At 29.3% G+C, this 21,233-nt stretch overlaps 2 protein-coding genes across 14 annotated transcripts; one reads left to right on the forward strand and one right to left on the reverse strand.

The window, feature by feature from the left end:
- Positions 1-29: 29 nt before the first annotated feature.
- Positions 30-9,505, forward strand: LOC122505396. Of its 6 annotated transcripts, none has more exons than XM_043616978.1 (6): positions 30-339; positions 4,045-4,322; positions 4,580-4,795; positions 6,891-7,086; positions 7,548-7,707; positions 9,102-9,505. In XM_043616978.1, the coding sequence occupies exons 2-6, from the start codon at positions 4,054-4,056 to the stop codon at positions 9,374-9,376; spliced, it is 1,116 nt and encodes a 371-aa protein (XP_043472913.1). In that variant the 5' UTR covers positions 30-339; positions 4,045-4,053; the 3' UTR covers positions 9,377-9,505. The 6 variants fall into 6 exon arrangements, with proteins under 6 accessions (XP_043472913.1, XP_043472911.1, XP_043472914.1 ...); XM_043616976.1 differs by having other exon boundaries at positions 35-339; positions 9,099-9,505; XM_043616977.1 differs by having other exon boundaries at positions 38-339; positions 4,583-4,795; positions 9,099-9,505.
- A 138-nt stretch (positions 9,506-9,643) lies between these two features.
- LOC122505397 lies at positions 9,644-19,168 on the reverse strand. Of its 8 annotated transcripts, none has more exons than XM_043616989.1 (4): positions 19,052-19,168; positions 14,749-15,013; positions 13,318-13,522; positions 9,644-10,108 (listed from the first exon to the last, which is right to left on the reverse strand). In XM_043616989.1, the coding sequence occupies exons 2-4, from the start codon at positions 15,001-15,003 to the stop codon at positions 10,002-10,004; spliced, it is 567 nt and encodes a 188-aa protein (XP_043472924.1). In that variant the 5' UTR covers positions 15,004-15,013; positions 19,052-19,168; the 3' UTR covers positions 9,644-10,001. The 8 variants fall into 8 exon arrangements, with proteins under 8 accessions (XP_043472924.1, XP_043472917.1, XP_043472921.1 ...); XM_043616982.1 differs by having other exon boundaries at positions 18,968-19,099; XM_043616986.1 differs by having other exon boundaries at positions 14,749-15,010; positions 18,968-19,076.
- Between the last annotated feature and the right edge of the window lie 2,065 nt (positions 19,169-21,233).

Genomic DNA, 21,233 nt, shown 5'->3' on the forward strand with positions numbered 1-21,233 from the left:
AAAACTGAGTCTGGTATGAACAGCATGTGACCTTCACAAAAGTGATGCAGTCAGGTTTCTGCTTCTAATATGACGCTTGCGCAATTTACATAGCATCAAAAAGTATTTGTGACAATTTCAGTGTGTATTTTTTAAAACATAAAGAAGTGTATTTACTATTTTAGTGAAGAGAAAACTACAATATCCGCATATCAAATCATTCCAATTTGTTTTCGTTCCTTTGGAAGCCATCAAAGAAAGAAGGTTCTGCATATATACTTTTGTCATTTCTGCTACTGACAATCACATTGCGATCACATGTGAGATTTAACACTTTGAATTTGCAATCTTGGACGAAAGGTACGTCATTATATCTTTAACCTGTATTCTAATTTATTTTAATAATCATAGTTTAAGTAAATCATGAAATGTATTATATACACTATATGCTATGTTTGTGTCAAGTATATGAATTTCATGATAATATTTTTAGATTAGTATTTAAATACTTTAAGTTTATTATAATGGTTATAATGCTGCGAAATTTTTCTTTACAATTTTACTCAAGTATACTTTTCAAGTATAGTTTCATGTGATTGAAAGTGATATTACATATTATATAGGTTATATATGTTAATCTTTTTACAAAAATGTATCAAATAAGTACACAAGTTTGATGGTATAACTGCAAACTGCATTAAATATACCTATAGCTCTAAACACAGTAAATTTACAGAAAATAAATTTACAAAAATTACAAGATTAATCGCATCAGTGACTATATTTGACAAACAAATTTTTTACAGTGTGATTTAAATGATTAAAGGTTTTTTTGAGTTTCAAGATTCAGAGTTGTTTTTTAATTTAATATAAGGCAAAAAATTGTTATTGTATAAATTAAGAATAAAAGTATTGCTTATTATAATCAGAATTAGTAAAAGTCTATATTACTAACAAATGGTAAAATTTTACCAAGTTTTAGTTCATTTACGACTTTTCTACTTTTCAATTAGTGGTAGATATATATTACTAATTATTAGTAAAATTTTACTAATGTTTTAGTAGAATTTCACTAATTGAAAGACATTTATTTCACTGAATGAATATTAGTGAAACTGTTTTATCGACTATTAATAAAACAGTTTTACTAATTGTTGGTAGAATTTTACTATATAGTTGAGATCTACTAACAATTGGTAAAATTTCACTTTTTGTTGGTAAAATTATTCGAATTAGTCTATTATGATGGATGACTTTTCGTCATTTCATTATAGTAACTTTCTACTAATTCAGATTTAGAGAGTCTATATCAGTAGATGTATACGTATATTTATAATCCATTACAAAAGTTTAGTTTCGTTTTAGTTTCAGAGTTATTGACACAAAACTAAACTAACAAACTATGATTTTAGTTTTGTGTCAATAACTCGGAAACTAAATTAACAAACTGAATTTTTCAAAATAAAAAAAAATTAATTTATTTCAGTGCATAGATGTAAATAATAAGTGCGTCTGAGAGAAACTCAATTATTTAGTTTCAATTAAAAAATCACAGCAAAAAACAAAATATTATTAAAGAAATAATATTATTATTATATTATAACCTTAATAATAGATATAAAGTAGTATGTAAGGAGACTTTAATAGAAAATAAAATGGAAAAGTGAACCCAATATATTAAATATTTAAATATTTTGTTTTTTAGTAATTTTTTGACTGACACTAAATATTCAAGTTTTTCAGACCAAAACTATATGTGGACGTCCACATGAAAAGGGCCCATTTTGGCACTATTGGAGTTATCTATATGGGCGTAATCCTGGCAAAATTTGGAGAATTTTGAGTGGTCTTAGAACTTTTTTGGTTGAAAATTCGCTGAGTTACGGAATTTCAAAGTTTAGAACGCCAAAAACCTCATTTCGAGAAAAACGGAATTAAAGATTGCGATACCAATAACTAATTGTTGTATCTCTGGTTCTTCTTGGAAGTTATTCAGATAAGAATTGTTTCTAGTTCAGGGAACCTTGAAGATAAAAAACCAACAGGTTTTAAATTTTTAGAACCACCCCCTCCCCTTAATTAATTAATTAATAATTTAAAAACCGACAATATGGGCCCTTTTCTAAAAAGGACAGTTTTTCTATTAAAAAACCATTTTTTTACAGAATTAATGATTAGGTACAATTTTATTGTGTCATTTGAAGAAAAAGAATAGATATTAAACTTATTTAAAAATTTTTGACAGTCTCTATTATGAAAAAATTGACGAAATATACAAATTTTCATTTCGATAATTACGAAAAAAAGACTCTAACATCAATATCTCTGGTTCTTCTGAGAAGTTATTCAGATAAGAATTGTTTACAGTCCAGGACACCTTAGAGATGAAAAATCAAGAGGTTTTAAATTTTTCTATACCTCCATTTTTAAAATACAGATTACTTTTGCAAATGACCGTCAAAATGGGCCCTTTTCATTTTTCTAAAGAACCAATGAAATTAAACAGTTAAATTATCGATAAATTAATGAAAACCGCATGATTCGACTTGTCAAAACATGTAGATTGATAATAAAAAATAAAAAAAAAATTAAGAATTTGCTCAAAAATTACTAAATTGCGATTATCTCGAAAACAAGAACCGACAATATGGGCCCTTTTCATGTGGACGTCCACATAGGGTAAGTGCGGGTATAGTCGGACAGTACTAGTAGTCGGACACTTTCGTGTTTTTTGGCAAATAAATAATAATGCATTGTGATAATTACTTTAAAAAGTATACTAGACGAATGTGTGAAGTTTTTATTTTATTAAAATAGTGTTATTTTCGAAAATAATTAAACAAGAAATATTTTATTTAATGTTTTAAAAATCATGGTGTCCGACTATAGATACAACCATTTTCGAGTAGCGTGATGAGTGGCACAAAGTTTTGTTGATAATTAATCATAAATATTAAAACTTATAGGGTTTAAATATTATATTAATAACTTCTAATATGCTTTAATTCCATTTTCCAGCAGATAGCAATTAAAAAATTATCTTTTTTACTTTATACATTCAAAATATCTGACAGATGTCCGACTATAGAAACAAGGGGAAAAAGTGTCCGACTACTAAAGCATTCGTAATTTTTTATTAAAATGTTTATATTTTATTAAATACTCAACTATTTGTAACAAATTTATATGATTTTTAATCCTGAAGAACTTCTTTAATTAATAATGTGCTTATAAACACAGTAGATATTTGCTATTTCAAGAAAAAAAGCATAATTTAAGATTGTATCCTTAAGTGTCCGACTACTAGTGCATTTACCCTATCTTAAATTAAAACACTTTTTTTGGCAAAATATTTGGGCTAAATAAATGAAAGCGCTAATAATTATACCGCAATTGCTAATACAATCCCACTACCAATTTTTTTCCCATCTTTTCTATATACTCTAAAAGGTCTAGTTAAAATGACTAAAATTCTGTTCATTATTATCCAGAAAATTATACGTTAATAATACCCGTACTACTTTTTCTGGTTAAAAGTATTTGACATTCTAATTACAAAACTCTGATTAAATTTCTGCGGTAAATTTAACCCGAATTTCTTGTTAAATATTCAAAAAATTTTCTAATAAAAAATTCTAGTTTCAAAAAACCACAGTAGGATAAATGCTTTAACTTGATAAATTATATTTAACCAAAATTCTCTAGTTTTATGAATCAACTACAAGAGATATAGGTACATATAACAATATTAAAAAAAAGTGAAAAGGTATTTTTTTTAAAATAATTATTTTATTGATGTACAATATGGTAAAATTTGAATATTTATTCCTCTATACTTATTATTTACAATATTTCTCTTATGTTTGGGTTTACAAAATGATTTTAATTTTATGGTGTACAGAACCCGCCGTCATTTCAGTGCGCGAGTGCGCAACTCACACTTGCCCATTTTTTTCAATTTTGTTACTTTTTGTGCAACTCTTTTGTTGATTTGGTAAATTGTCCCCATTTTTCACCTTTTTCTAATATACATACAAAATTATAAAGTTAAAATTTTATTTGTAGGTTAGTATCATGGGAAAAGTTGCAAAAAGTTTCATCGAGGAAAGTACATATAAGCTGCCTATTAAAATGTCCCGCAGTGGTAGGCAGATAAAACTTCCACAAAAAATATCTTCTGATGAAGCTCCTTTAGTAATAAAAAAACCCAAACAATCATTAACAGTAGATGGTAAATTATATCAAAAGGATCAGTTAAAAACTTTGGAAATGTCCAGTACGTCGCAATCGTTAATTGATGACTCTGGATCCAACCCTCAATTTCTAATTCCAAAGGATCCTTTGTACGTAAGATTCAATTAATTTAGAATGTGCACGCATGCTTTAGCGTATCTAATGCTAATAAACATATATCTAATAAAACATATATTATGTTTTAGCATAATTAAAGTAAGTAGGTTAAATTAAAATGGAAATTTATAGCATAATTATTGATAATATTTGAAAGCAAAATTGTATCATGAAAGTGACAGTTTTCTGAGAGCATACGCGTCGAATTGTCAAATTCAGTCTTTAATTACCAACTAATTTTTTCGATTAGCAGAAATATACCAATGAAGAACTACACTGCTGACAACAAATCCAACTCTGAACTAATGGAGAAACAAAATTCATTTAAAAATGCTTCTCGCCCTTTTATTAGTCCACCACATGAACATGCTGAAATGTTTGATTTTGTGGATCTAGAATTGTTCCAAAGGTCTTCAGAAAAAATAAACGATGCATCTTTTAAAACTAGAGTGTTGGATATCTTGGAGTAAGTATAAAAATATTTATTTCAATTTCTTTATACTTTTCTTGCATTAATTGCAAGGTTCAAAAATGCATAATTTGCTCACAAACTAAATAATATGTAAAATTATTCTCCATACGAGAAAAGAAAATGTTTTCTCTCTAAATCTGAATTGGTAGAATTCTACTAAGAAATAGTAAAATTTGACTAATTTTTAGTAGTTTTCATGGACGACTTTTCCCCTTTTCAATTAGTAGAATATTACTAATTCTTAGGAAAATTTTACTAATATGTTTTAGTAGAAATTCATTAATTAAAAGTCACTCATTTCACTAAATGAATTAGTAAAACTGTTTTATCGACTATTAATAAAACAGTTTTACTAATTGTTAGTAGAAATCTACTAATCAATTAGTAAAATTCACTATTTGTTAGTAACTTTCTACTAAGAAATGGTAAAAATTTAATAATTTTTACTAGTTTTCATGAAAGACTTTTCCCCTTTTCAATTATAGTAGAATATTATTAATTTTTAGTAATATTTTACTAATTATTAGTAGAATTCCACTATAATTGAAAGTCACTTTTTTACTAAATGAAAAATTAGTGAAACTGTTTTATCGACTAATAATAAAACAGTTCTAGCTACTAATTGTTTGAAATCTACTAAGAATTAGTAAAATCTACTAATAATTAGTAAAATCTACTAATAATTAGTAAAATTTCACTATTTGTTAGTAACATTATTATACTAAATCATTTGGTGGAAGACTTTTCGTTATTTCATTAGTAACTTTCTACTAATTCAGATTTAAGAGACTATATGGATGTTTCAGCAGCTCAAAACAACTATAGCAAAATACGTACCCGTTTAAAAAAAATGCATTTTTCGCAAAATGGCATCGATTTAAAGCGGCGAAAAAGTTTGTATTTTTATGAAACTGAAGTTACCATAAACGTTTATTGTTTGACGAAAAATATAATACGTAACAATTTCCCCGCCTCAGATCCAATTATTTTTTTTCCACATTTATTATAGATACTATAATATTAGAAGTCATTAGAAATTATTTTCAAGTCGAACCAGGTCGGGGAGGGCAATGATTTTGATTTTTTGTCGCGAATTTTTCGGAAAAATTCGCGACAAAAAATCGAAATCATTGCCCTCCCCGACCTGGTTCCAGTTGAAAAATTGTTTCGAAATTTCTGAATTTTTCGAAAAATCCGTGACAAAAAATCAAAATCATTGACCTCCCCGACCTGGTTCCACTTGAAAATAATTTTTTATGATTCCTGACATTAGTATTTTTAATAAATGTAGAAAAAAAATTGGATCTGAGGCGGGGAAATGGAAAAAATGGTTTAAAAATTTCTGAATTTTCGAAAAATCCGTGACAAAAAAAAAATGTCAAAATCGTTGCCCTCCCCGACCTGGTTCCGCACTTGAAAATAATTTCTAATGTGATTCCTGACATTAGTATTTTTTGTAAAAGTGGAAAAAAAATTGAATCTGAGGCGAGGAAATAGAGATTGTAAACGTATTATATTTTTCGTCGAACAAATAACGTTGGTATATAACTTTAGTTTCATGTATATTTTTCCCAGAATTTCATTACTTAAAGTTGTCTATAGAAAATTTGAAAAATTAATATTTCAAAGAATCCGTACGTACTCTGCTATAGATAATTATATCACAACCAAAAAAGAACTAAGAGGATCGATTGAAATTTGTGGTAGCTATACGTATTATTTAATCAAAAAATTTTTTTTTTCGATTTTTTTAAAATTTTTAAGTATAGTGTAACCCCATTAACAAGAATGATACTACAAATGTTTAGCAACAATCAAATGGCTTCTATCTCATATTTAGTTTTGTAGTTATTCAAAATTATAAATACATAGTTAAATCTCTTGTCCTATATCGACTTTCCCAATCAATTTCATTATAAATACTAATTAATTGTGAATAATAATATCGTAATAATTTGCTAATATCATATTAAGAATATAATATAACTCTTTTTTTTTTTTTTTTTTTTTGCCATGATATAATTAAAATTTTTTAATATTTAAGTAATTATGCTCATTATTAATAAATCTAAAATTTTTCAATTTTTAGTGTTTTACGAGAGCAAAATAAAATGATTTTAAGACAACAAGAGATAATTTTAAAAGAATTATCAAAAAATAATAATGCTACAGAGAGAAAACTTTCAGAAAGTTTATTAACACCATTACGAGGTTTTCCTATTGAAACAGTGGAAAGATTTCAAGAGTTTGAATCAGAAATTGGTAAAGAAAGTCGAACAAGAGTCGTAAGTATATAGATGTTAATGTTTTTAAACGCATAATGTATAATTAAACCAAGAGAGTACAATAATAACTGGGATTATTATTATTATTATTTCCAAATTTTGTGTTTTTTGTTTTTGTATCATTCTTGACCATATTTTTCATCCCATTAAAAATTGAAAACGATATCTAGATATAATTTTTGGGGAACTTTTGTACTCTTATTTCTTGTAATTCTATATGTATAAGCAACACTGCAAAAAGAAGCATCTTGAAATATGCAGATTGTAAGTCACTTTCAAAAAGTTATTAAAACATTTTATTTTTCCAACTTTCATTTTGGAAATTAATGCATTAATTTAAGATGCTTTTAATAATTTTTTGGAAACAACTTTTAAATGACTACCAAAATATCTACGATGTTTACTGCGTTTAGCATTAAAAAAAAAAATAGTTTTCAATATTTTAAAACTCTTTTTTTTAGTACAATCACTTGGTAAATATGGGTGGTGCAACTTTAAGAAATTTTCTATCCAATTCCTTAAGGAGACTTTTAACTGACAATTTAGTATGCTCTTTTACGTGGAATGGAGGTGACAATACCTTAAAGTTTGGCGATACTAGAATTGCAAATGTTTTATATCGTAAGTACGAATTGTCAAAGTATATTTGCATGCGTGCACGGAGAAACTTTTTCTTTCAATACATTCAATATATTATTGGCTATATATCTTTATTCTAAAAGAACTTTAGAATGTTGATAAATTTCATGTGCGCACTGTATGTCAATAATTTCATCTTTTATAAAAAAAAAAAATATGTTTAAAGTTGTATTAAAGAATTCTCCGTGTGCACGTCTAATTAATTCTGTTTGTCACATTGACTATATTATACTCTACACGGAGAAACTTTTAATACCACTAATTCTTAAAACTGGTGAGACATTTTAGTATGTTAGGTTAGATTCAAGGGAAAAACGACATAGGTTATAGAAATTGCTATTGAGACTATCAAAAACACTCATTCAGTATATATTTTACAGTTCTTCATAAGGAAACTAACGAAAATTAGTATGTTGTTTTAGAAAGAAAATAATAATTTTTGCAAAGTTGGGAAAGCCATGAATTAAAAAGAAACACAACAAATTAATTGTCTATAGATACTCATAGAGACGATAGTGATACTTGGATCTGATGGTAGATGGCATTAGTGTATGTCACTGTAACTGTAGGTAAATATATTTAACACGACGTAAGAACCTAACCTATATTAAAAACGCACACACGCACACGCAAGTAAAGACACGACGATTGGTCACGGAAACCGAAAGATCGCACGATTCGTTAGAAGTACACAGCTGAATCGTCCTTATATATTAAACGAGTGGAAAAATATGTACCTTCGAGAGAGAGCATTTTTTTAAATAACTTTCTAATCAAATTATGTAAATAAGTAAAAGTCGTGAAAAAAATTATGTTATATTGAGGAACAGTTCTTGAATTTAATTTGGCATGAGGAGACATTCACGTTTATTAATAAAATGTTTTTTTCTTTCATACACGTGTGAATTTCAACTTCGAAAACATAAGGGTTAGTTCGCGACGTCAGGTGATGGACTCGGTGATGCTCGGGTGAAATCGGTTAAGTCCGCCCGCAGTCCTTCCAAAATTGGTATGTTACGTTAGAATGTCTCTTATATATTCTATCTATATGTGTAAAAAAGGTTAGAATTACCGTATTATTTCACAAACAAAAACTAGCATTTTATTCTTTTCTAAAGAAAAATAAGACTATTTCTAATGCAGATAGTAATTTTTGTACACCGAAGGTTGCTTAATATATAACGAACTTATCATATTTTCGTATTAATGTTGAAATTATTAGCACAACGCACGAAAAATCCTCACATTCTAACGTACTTTTAGAATAAACATAACCAAATATATTTAATATTATAAGAAAAAGTTTCTCCGTGTAAAACATTTTAAAAGTTGATTGTGCGACTTGTTGATAATTTTAATACGACTATTTTCAGAAGCTTCCAAAAGGTGTGAAAATTTCGATGGTCCTACCAATAAGGAAATTTTTAAACATCACATGTTGGAAGTTTTAAGACATACTAAGCAAAGGCACAGGAAACTTTTAAAGAAAAATCTTCCAATGGAAACTTCTGAAGATCATGACGAAGTAATTAAACTTCAAATGGAAACTTTGGAAACTGAACGCGAATGTGAGAATGATGATGGAAATGAAAGCTATGATTGTGAGGAAGAAATTTACGAAGTCAAAGAAAGTGCTTTCTTAGATACCTAGTTTATACCTCCATTTCTTTCATTCAATTGTTTTATCTCTATTACCAAATAAAACTTGATTTATAATATTTTTATTTCAATAAAACTTGTAATCTTCTTTTCAAATAATAAATATTGGTTATTTTTATTAGATGAGTGTATTTTACAATTCGTCTTATTTTTTGTTGACAAAATCAAAACCTTGATAATGAAAATTTTTTAAAAATGGTAAAATTCGAGAAATCGACTTTTATACACAACTATTTTTTGAAATGCATACCTCTGCGCATTTTGAACTGTATGTTGTGTGATTACCTATACATATTAAAAAGTAAGTCATTTTCGTAATTCAACATTTTTGGATAAATTTATATTTCATTTATAAAGAGTGATTTAAACATTTTTTCAAGTATATAGGTACACATGTAATTTCTATATAGAATGTAAGAATATTATATACAAGTGTATTTCACTTTTACATTTAATTATAATATATATTAAACTTTCTGCCGTTTATAGTTTATCTTTCCTGCAAAAGATCCATAGAGTTAAAAATATCCAAATTACTTTATTAATTATCAAAAAAAAAAAAACTATCCTCTCAAAAAGTGTTTTTCAGGTCTTGGATAATTGTTTTACAAATCATATTAATCTGAAAAAATTAGTTGGTCGCCCACATCAGGTTTATTTATCTCATCTCCTTGTCTCATTCTTATGTCGATTTTCCCCTCACCATTGTAATTTGGCGTTGTGTCTGCGAAAAAAAGATTATTAATTGTGATCTTGATATAAAAACCAAACATTTATGAATAATTTTAATCTATAGTAAAAGAGTAGTAAAAAAAAAAGTATCAATTTGCAAAGTTTTAATTTGTTTACCACGTTTTAAAAACAGCCGTGATCAAATTTTGTAAAAACATGCTTTTGCGATGAATTAACAATACATCTCGAATTTTACATGCGTATCTTTTGCAACATGCTTCTGATGTTGATTAATTTATTTATTTCAAAATTACGCAGAAATTGCAATTCCTAATTACAGTTTAAAGTACTAGTCTATCTATTACTTTGAATTTAGCTTTTCAATATAGGAAAATATTTCAAGGAAACGACTTTTTTTTGGAAGACTGAAGAAGACTCGCACATAAAAAGATGAACCTCCACTTACCCACGCGCGATGATCTATCTATGAAAATAAATGACGTTTAAAAAATTTCAGATTTATTCCAACCGACCGCAGGCAATTTTCTTATTCTTCTATTGCGTCATTTTTAATCTCTCTCTCTTTCATTTGACATCATTCTGAAAATCGAAAATGACAAACGCGCAAACGTTCCTAACCGAATATTGCGCTGCTTTACACGTCGCTAAAGAAAAGTGATGCTACTTAATATATAAGGACACTTTTAAGAATATGGTATACAATAATAACAAAAATTGTATAAAAAAGTAAACAACTAAAAAAATATGCATAACTCTAGTAACATTAAGAATACTTTAAGCAATGCGTGATGTACAAGGAGAAAATTGATTTCTTTTATGTTTTAACGAATCTCTATATGTCACGTTTTTCGTAAACTTTTAGTTCTAGCAACCATCATACAAATATTATTCTTGACCATATAGCAAATTTTTAGCCAAATTCGTTGAAACCTCTTTGAGTTATCGTGCGTTTACAAAAAAAGGAGCCACACACCCACACACACACACATTTGTTGTGTACATTTGTTCAGGGTCTTTTATGTATAACACATTTCTATATAGAGGAAAATTTTTTCAAGTATTTCTAAAAATTTTATAAATTAAATGATTACAAAGTGCTTCTAATCCACGAGGAAGCAAAACGATCGTCTCAACCTTCATAGTTCTTACACGCCTTTGCTTATAATATTGCCGTTTGAAATTTTAATTGCAAATTAAGAAAATTTAATATTTTTAATACTTGTGCGATTATATTTTTATTTATTATTCTTTGAAATTATTCTGAAATAATTGTATTTTTATACATTTTATAAATTTTTACTTTCAAATAATGTTCTTCATTTTCAAACATTTCTTTTTCATTTTCGGGATATATTATGTCAATTCGGTAAAAATGCATTTAGTACAATAGTTTTCGAGGGAAAAGTGTATATAGAGCTTTCGGTAAAATATTTTAATTCGGTTAAATGCGGATTCGGGAACCCAAAAAACATATGACATTAATATCTAAAAATAATATAAATTATTCCTAAAAAGGGATTTTTCAGATTTATCAATTACTGAAAATGCGAATTCAGCATCTATAAATTTTTACATCTTGGATACTGCTTTATTTCACATCGATTAGTCCTTCTCCACTGGTGTTTGCTTTTTTCTCTACGGGTATAAAATAAAATATCATCAGAATGTATATCAAGACTTTTTATGTTGTTATGAATAAACAATAACTTTATAAAGCTAAGCTATTCCAAGTGTTTAAAACTAATAATAATTTATTATCCCATTTCACTGAGAAAAATGACGTTTAACCGAGTGGCAGAAACAACTATTGGTTAAAAAATAATAATTAAAAATAAATATACTCTCTAAATCTGAATATGTGAAAATTCACATATTTGTAAGTTACAAGTCGCTCCCGCTCGTTCATCAAGTGCGCATATTCATTAATAATAAGTTAAATTTCACACAGAATAAGTGAAAAATTCACTTATATTTATAAGTGTATATGCACTTGATGATCGAGAAGACGACTTATAACGTACAATAAATAAAATTTCACACATTCAGATTTAGAGAGTAAATTGTTTAACAATAATTATTGTTCATTAGAAAAAAAAGTTATGTATAAGGTTCAATTTGATTATTTTGAATAAATATGTGATTACTACCAAATTATATCAAAACTCATGACCCGTGTCGTTGTATAATAAATAATAATAGTACATTGTGCATATCAAGGAGGCAAAACAAGCCTTTTAATGCCGAGCGAAATTTTACTATACGAGGTCCGGAATAGATGAGCGGCCAACGAGCAGAAGGCGAGTGATGGCTTCATCTCCGGACCTCGTATCGCAAAATTTAGCAAGGTGTTAAAGACTTGCCTCCGAGGTGCACATAGTGCTTTATATGTAACAAAAGCATGATTAGGAAGTGTTTTCGCTGCTATTTCACAAAGATTCGGCAGAGTAGATGAAATAATTATCTCTTGACTATTGAAAGAATCCATTTTAATGTTATTATTAATTACACATTTAAACTGTACAGGCGACGACCACAACACACGACGATTTGTCAAATATTATAATTTTATATTTTATAAAGAATCCTAGGTAGAGGACGCACCTGCGTAAGAAATCCTTAAAGGACTTTTCAGCAGCAGGAGAATAACGAATAAAGGTTCAATTTCATAAAAGAATTTGATCGTTTTTAGAAAATTAGTGTGGTACGTATCTATAAATAGGTTACCAATGTGAATCATATAATAGATGAAATTGACTTGCAGGTTATGTATAGTTGGTGATTTGTAAATGCAATCATTGAATTATATGTAAAATCAGGGATTTTATAATATATAAAGAAAATCAGATACTCTTAATGTGCTAATGAATTCGAAATTTGTTGCCGCGGTATATAATCGCATTGTCCTATGAAATGCTATATTTAAAAACTGATTTAATTATCACTGGAACGTTCATATAAAATTAGTCATATTTTCGGTGGGGGACTACCCGCCCTTTAGTCTCTATACACACGGAGAGAAAAATCTATAGTATGTAATAATTACTTTGGATTATACGTTGCCATATTAACGTTTTACAACAAGTCAAGCAGTTTCAAATAATATAATATAGGTAGCTCCATGTTAGTTTTAGTATAGGCCTCTTTAAATTCAAGTCTTTAATGTAAAAACTGGATTTTTCTCTACGTCTATATGTATTCTTATCACTTGTGTCTTTTATTCTACAATATAAAATAAATTACCTGGTGTTTGAAAAGTTGTCGTTTCTATTATGCCAACCTCTCCACACATTGGATGTTTCGGATAAGAATTGCAATTTAGTGGTGACTGAATTGATGGCGTAACAGGCAGAAATGGGTTAGTAGGATATTTCACTGTAGTCGAAGTAGGTGGCGTAGGTCTTAAATTATTATTTTCAAAGCGAAAATTATCACTACTAATGATTAACTGAAACATAAAATCATTCTTGATAATGAATATTGAAATAAAATATATTATATTATTATATAGAAATAATGTAAAAAATTAGTTTTGTCATTTACTAGAATGTCAATAATTATATTAGATATGGTAACACACAAGAAGATGAGATGTGGGATCTTTTCTCTTTTTTCCAACCACATTCATCATAATTATTTGATTTAATTATTTGCCAGTTAGTGTCCATAATCCATCATTGCTGTCTTGATGCAAAGAATAATATATTTCATATTCCCACAAAGCACAGACATTTTCTGCAAGTTTGCTGCAAGTTTTCCATGCAAATTTCGCAAGTTTGCATTGCAAGTTTGCAGCAAACTTGCATAAATATAAAAATGTCACCCACTTGGAAAGTTTGCACTTCAAGTTTGCAGCAAACTTGCGCCAAATAGCAAAAACTTGAATGTATGCGCAGTAGTTTACTATGACATAATCTAGCGCTGCGCACTATATTTTAGTCACCTTCCCTACAGGGAAGGCATCGTTCATCAAAATATATGCAATTTGAAAAAAAAAATTTTTTTTTAATTTTTTAGGTATTTTAGAAAGTTTGCTGCAAATTTTCCTCAAGTTTTCATTGTTGCAAACTTGCCAAGAGGGTGACATTTTTATTTGTATGCAAGTTTGCTGCAAACTTGGATGCAAACTTGCGAACTTTGCATGGAAAACTTGCAGAAAAATACTGTCCTTTGTGGGTTGTATAGTAACATAATTGTGACTACATATAAAGAAAAAATATTAAAGAAATTAAATTTTTTTCTTTAGAATACTAAAGAAAAAAAAAAAATATTGAAACAAAAGTGAATTTTTCAGCATTAAGGATTGTTACTACTGCGCACGCGGTAATGATGAGAGGCGACGGGATTGCTCCCATTGATCTTATATGTAAAATCTTACATGTTTCCAAACTCAAAAAAAAATCTCAGCCTCATAATTGAGGAAATAGATTCTAGATAATCGCGCGGCTCTTTGCTCGCGGACCACAAGCGCTATTACCACGCAGTCGGGTGGTGGCAGTGATGCGAGTGGCCCAGAGGTGCTCGCTGCCACCCGCGACTGGTATTAGCGCTTGTAGTCTGCGAGCAAAGAGCCGCGCGGTTATCTAGAATCTAGCTCCTCAATTTTTATTAAAAAACAATAATATAACAATAATATAACAATAATTTAAACAATATTAAATGAATATAAATTACCATATCACCAGTTGAAGGATTACGACACACCCAATCTGTATTTGATGTATATGGACGTTGTTGATGAGGATATTTTGGATAATACTGATTAAAGTTTGGCATATTATGTTGTTGTCGATGTCTTGTGGCACTTCCTTGAGGAGGACCCTTGGGGAATAATTGTTCGTAGGGAACAGTCAAAACCTCAAAAGTATCTGAATTCACTTCAACAGCCCATACCAGAAATATAATAAAAGATTTCATAACACCCCTCATGATGACTCTTCTGGAATAAATTGAATTTTTATTTATATTTTACTCATTAATGTCCTTTCTATTTTTCGTGAAAAATTACAAGAACATTATGCGCGTACATGCTTCCTTTTGTATACCCATGGGCTAAAACGCGAGAATTATATATATGCAGGCTAATTTCTAATTATACGATTTTGAAAATATGACTTTAACCCCTTAACTGTTTTGAGGAAAATACAACATGCTTGTCCTAAAATGCCCAGCAGAATCTGATACTTTTTCAAATAGTATAATATATTTAAATTATAACTAATTATTCAATTATTATAAAAAATATAATTAATCACCCTTATAATGTTGATATAAAGAAAAATATCTATCAATTTATATACAAATTATATTTATTTTGAGTGATGGTGAACACGACCCACAGGTGGATATAGGAAACAGTTATGGCCAAACTTTTTCACGACCCACCCGTGGGCGTTGGTCAGAAACAGGCAACGGGTTAAAAAATATTTCGGAATATTAATAATTTGATTATGTTTTAAAATTTCTATAAATTATAATTTTTTTTATTTTAAGAGTTGAAAATAAAAAAAGAAACTGGGTGAGCAAACTCTGCTCATCATGCGACTGACGGATGGTTAATTGTTCTTTATTAAAAAAATTAAGTTTTGTTATATAATAATATCAAACGATTTGCTTTTATTAGAAATCTTATCGCAAACTTGATAACCCGTGTGGAAAAGTTGGGTGGGACCAAGGTGGGATTCCTAGGGGGGCCCCAGCAAATGAAAATGCCCGCATAGATTAAGTTTTTAGCGTTATATCGCGCGACAAAAAACCTCAATTCCTTCGCCTATTACACGGAAAGAAAAAGTCCGTCAATCATTAATAGACTAGTATATTACTTTGAGACGGGACACAAAATCATTGAATGGATAACATACTTTGAGTCACAATCAGTGACGAGTTGCTTGCTAAAATTTAGAAAACTGTCATCAATATATAAAACTCGTTCACTAAAATTTAGAAAACTGTCTATTAAATTTTCTATGACTATCAAAAGCATTCAAAAAATTCAACTTCTTTCAGAATTATCCCTAATTTTAGACACTATTTGGTACAGAATGAACACATTTTTTTCGTTGCACAGTTCCAATATTTTATTTACACTCTTAGACGCTTTAGACCAACACATTTTCGCACTTATAATAACTACACGTAGAAACGCACACTTATAACACTTTAAGCTTAGAAGCGAACTGTTCTTATATACCAAATAACAAAATTTTTCACAACTTGTGAGAAATGATTTTGCACTAATAACTACTTTTTAATTGGCGAGAAATATAAAAGAAAATATATTTTCATCGAGGTCAATTTCTAGACGCAATTCAACTGCAAATTGTTAGTTAAGTTAAATATTCACATTACACATAATAGTATATAGGGATATGTATAGCAGACAGCAAAAACACATGGACTATAGAGAAACCGGAAGAAATGCGCATCGGTACACTGCGCAACAATGCGCTAGTGAAGAGCGCCGATTTAGAATACGAGTCAACTAACGTTTCACAAACTTTCACTAATGATTCGTAAACATTCAAACAGCCATTGATAACAATTCAGCATTAAATCTAAAACAATTGGTCACATACTGGCATTCTAATCAATCCATGACTCGTTTTCAATCGTTAAGTAAAGTTAAGCAACCATCAACGGAAAAAGAGTCCCGTCTCAAAGTAATATACTAATCCATTAATGGTTGACGGACTTTTTCTTTCCGTGTATGGGAATTTCTTTTAATAGCGCTAGAGTGTGGATGAGCTATAGCGTAGGTAGAGGGTTAATGAAATTAATTGTAATGTTCAAAAATAATTTACAACTCAATCCATGCCTTACATAATAAAATTCACAACTTTGACATTAAATTTTTATCCTTGGTACAGTACCGTCCGAAATTGTCAGTCCACCCATTTTTAAAGGAATGAAAAAAATTTGTTAACATAAAATTCATGAAAACTAAATTTTTTTTTGGTTTATATTTTAAAAGACGATCAAATTTTGAAGAGAATAAGACTTTACAGAAGTCATTTGGCCAAAATTTGTAGAAGATATTCTTAAAAATCGTCATTTTCAATGTTTCACAAAAATTTGAATAACTTTTAAAATAATGAACGCTTTTTTTAATAATCTTTGGCTTATTTTAAAGGTCATTTTCTACGGAATAAGAATTATTACTTATAGGCATTAACCTGTAATTTTTTACTTGGAATAAGCATGCCGTCAAAGTTTGACAAAAAAATTCAAAAAATTTGAAACAATATTATTAAAAGAAAAATAATTTTTGAAATTCAAACATATTTTTTTATTAAATTTTCTTGAAGAATCTACACCATATCATGTTTTATATATGTTCTAGAATAGTTTTTAGTACAAAAAATTTATTTCAAATTTTTCCAATTTTTTTGTCCAACTTTGACGTCATGCTTATTCAGAAGAAAAAAATTACAGTTTAATGCCTATAAATAATTCTTATTCTGTAGAAAATGACCTTTAAAATAAGCCAAAGATTATTAAAAAGCGTTCATTATTTTAGAAGTTATTCAAATTTTTGTAAAACATTGAAAATGACGATTTTTTAAGAATATCTTGAAAAAATATTTGCCAAATGACTTTTGTGAGGTCTTATTATTCTTTTCAAAATTTTATCGTCTTTCAAAATATAAACCAAAAAAAATTTGAGTTTTCATACATTTTATGTTAAAAATTTTTTTTTCATTCCTTCAAAAATGGGTGGACTGACAATTTTGGCCGGTACTGTACGGACAAAAAATTCTCAATCAAGTTTTAATTTTACTCAATTTTATAAAAAAAATTGATTAATCAAATTAATACATTTTACTCTCTAAATCCGAATTAGTATAGTTTTCTACTAATGAAGTAGTGCGCGCTGATTCGTTTACCGAAATTGAAATGTCAACAGTTTTGACTAAATTTTAGTAAAAAAAAAAAAACAAATATTTACTATATAGTAGAAAACTATACAAATTCATTATAGTAATAAATCGTTTATTTTACAATTTCAAATTAGTAAGCCGACTTGCGAGTGAATTGGTAGTTTTCTACTATAGCAATTGGTATTTTTTTTTACTAAAAATTAGTCAAAACTGTTGCAAAATTCAATAATTGCGGTAAACGTTTTAACCAGCACTATTTAATTATAATAAAAGACTACCTACTAATTTAAATTTAAAAGAGTGTAGTCGTAGTAACATTTAGAAAATCAGAATAAACGCGCACTCAAACAAATGAAACCAATGCGCGCGATGATGCGTCGACAGGAAAGTATAATACACATGGTTGATTTCATTAATAAAGCCAACAGGACATGAATTGCATTTTTCGATAAAAAAATTCATCTAAAAACACATATATCAAACACAATCAAAGATCAAGATCTTGTATTCTTCCCTCATTTGACAATCAACAACAACAACAACAACACTGTAAAGAATTGAATGTTAATTAAACAAATAGTATTTACTGCAAAATTTTGTCAATACACTCACGCAGAGGTGTTTTCAAAATTTGGAGAAACAATATTGGTATTGGAATAAATCTTGCTTATATGCTTTTACTCTCACTCAAATAATAAAATAAAAGTGACAAAAGTCGAAAAACTATGAGGAAAGAAGGAATGAAAAAGATGATCATTAAAATTTTTTATATATATATACAAAAGATCAGAAACTTGAATACCACAACACAAAGAAACGTTTGGGTATCCGGTTTACCCCACTCTCATCTCTCAAAAATAATTACAAGTAACAACTACTCGTAAAATTCATTATTTCAAAATCATAAATTTGAAATGTTTTCATCTTTTTTAAATTTGAAATTGATAAATTTTTTAAGACTCTTCTACTTGACTAAATTAAAAAAAAATTGTTAATTAACAAAAGAAAATGATTACCTTCTTTTAAAAAGAGGGAAGGAAGAAGACCTTGCCTAAAGGAAATGAGGAGGAGGAGGATGACCTTGCGGATTAAACACTTACTATTGAGAAACCACTGACGACTAAAGCCGCAGAATTGTTAATCATTGATTTAATGTTTACGACGATTCCTTCTACTTGGAATTATACTGATTATTATTCAATACAAAAATACACAAGTACTGTCATTGATCACTTGAATAAACACTGAAAAAATTTTCTATTATTTTTTCCACTTGTCAAAAACTGAAAAAATAGTTGATAGAATGACTGCTATTATTTACCCAGGTGCGAATTTAGGTTGGCCGCCAGAGTTTGAAGGTTGGCCCAAGGTTGGCCTAACTTTGGCAAGCAAAGTTTTGGTTGCCAGAGTTTGCCCAACTTTGGCAAGTACTTGTGCCCACAGTTGGCCCGACTTTGCAAGCCAACCATTAAATGCAGAGTTTAACCAACCGTCGGGCCAACTTTGGCGACAAAGGTTGGCACAACTTATCCAAACGTAGTTTAAAAGACTTTCAGTTTCGGTTGGCCCAACGGTTGGCAAAACTATGTGAAACACAGTTTAATTGACTTACATTATTTTGGTTGGCCGAACTCTGGGCCACGGTTGGCCCGACGGTTGGCAAAACTATGTGAAACGCAGTTTAATTGACTTAAACTTTCTTGGTTGGCCGAACTCTGGGCCACGGTTGGCCCAACGGTTGGCAAAACTCTAGAAACGCAGTTTAAATGACTTAAACTTTCTTGGTTGGCCGAACTCTGGGCCACGGTTGGCCCAACGGTTGGCAAAACTCTAGAAACGCAGTTTAAATGACTTAAACTTTCTTGGTCGGCCGAACTTTGGGCCACGGTTGGCCCGACGGTGGGCAAAACTTTGTGAAACGCAGTTTAATTGACTTGATTTTTCTTGGTTGGCCGAACTCTGGGCCACGGTTGGCCCAACGGTTGGCAAAACTTTGTCAAATGCGGTTTAAATGACTTAAACTTTCTTGGTTGGCCGAACTCTGGGCCACGGTTGGCCCGACTGTTGCAGCTTAAATATACATTTTGCGTTATGCACTCCCATGTGAGCGTAGCGTAGTGGTCAGTGTATAAGTCTTCGGTGCGTTAGGTTAGGGGTTTGATCCCAGCGAGCGATAGATATTTTCGAAAATGTATGTATGAGATTGTGTTTAATAATAATAGGTAAAGGTTATATCTGATGTTCCCGCTAATAATAACGTGATAATTGTTTAAATAATGTAGTTTTTTAATAATTTTTTACCTTTGGCTGTTGAAGTTGGCCAAACTTTGAAAATTGTGGTTGGCCCAACTTACGCATCTAAAGTTGTGCCAACTTTGGCGTCAGTCTTTGGACCAACCATTGAAATGTATAGTTGGCACAACATATGCATTGTAACCCTAGTAGAAATTTGTCATAGTATCTTTAAGGGCACTGGACAGTTCCACTGGAAAATTTCGAGGCACTTTACAGTTAAACTGGCTAAAAACTATAAAGTGATGTCACGCTAATTTCTTCAAGTTATTGTCCAGTCAAATTTTACAGTTTCTGATCATCAGTCCTGTAGAAAAACTATACAAAATAATTCACTTGGAAATGTCAAAACTTTCTTTATATTGACGTTACGTATTAAACACGTACAAATTTGAAAATATAACGTTAAATTTTTTTGTCAACAAATTAAATAAATTAAAATTTTACGAAACTATATTTTTACTGTTGGTGTATCTATTGTTCCGTATAATAAATGATTTATAATAAATTATCTGTAAAATTATTTTTAAATAACTACATAATTAAAAAAAAATATAAAAATTACTGATCCTTGAACACATGTCATTTTTTTACATTAAACAACATTCACTTTTTCCTTTAATTAAGCACAACACTGAAATAAATATTATTATTTTATCACACTACAAACTTATAAGTAAACCCTAATATGAAGAATTAATTCAGTTCAAACGAAAAATATCTAGCGGTTTCGGGGAGCGAACTCGGGTCACACTGGGACGAAATACCTAAACGCACGCTTTACGCATCACGGCCGTTCTAGTCGATGGACGATTCCGGAAAAATAAGAACCATACTCTACCGGCAGGTAAAGCAGTTCCCTTTTTCATCTTTTCTAGCTCAACTGGCGAATTACTGGACAGCTACTGCATAACACTCTAAAGTTGAACTTATTGATTATTACTGTATAGAAGTTCTGTCTGTCCAGTTATTCTCATGGTACTGTCTAGG

This window comes from Leptopilina heterotoma, unplaced genomic scaffold (assembly GCF_015476425.1).
Source record: "Leptopilina heterotoma isolate Lh14 unplaced genomic scaffold, ASM1547642v1 Lhet_353, whole genome shotgun sequence".
In the NCBI taxonomy this organism is placed as follows: domain Eukaryota; kingdom Metazoa; phylum Arthropoda; class Insecta; order Hymenoptera; family Figitidae; genus Leptopilina; species Leptopilina heterotoma.

Bases quoted from the DNA above. Each gene is read 5' to 3' on its own strand.
- LOC122505396 (XM_043616976.1), top strand. From the start codon at position 4,054: ATGGGAAAAGTTGCAAAAAGTTTCATCGAGGAAAGTACATATAAGCTG. The intron at 4,323-4,579 runs GTACGTAAGATT...TTTTTCGATTAG, and splicing joins CTAATTCCAAAGGATCCTTT to CAGAAATATACCAATGAAGA. The intron at 7,087-7,547 runs GTAAGTATATAG...TCTTTTTTTTAG, and splicing joins AAGAAAGTCGAACAAGAGTC to TACAATCACTTGGTAAATAT.
- LOC122505397 (XM_043616989.1), bottom strand. From the start codon at position 15,003: ATGAGGGGTGTTATGAAATCTTTTATTATATTTCTGGTATGGGCTGTT. The intron at 13,523-14,748 runs GTAATTTATATT...TTTATGTTTCAG, and splicing joins ATCCTTCAACTGGTGATATG to TTAATCATTAGTAGTGATAA. The intron at 10,109-13,317 runs GTAATTTATTTT...TTTTTTTCGCAG, and splicing joins GACAACTTTTCAAACACCAG to ACACAACGCCAAATTACAAT.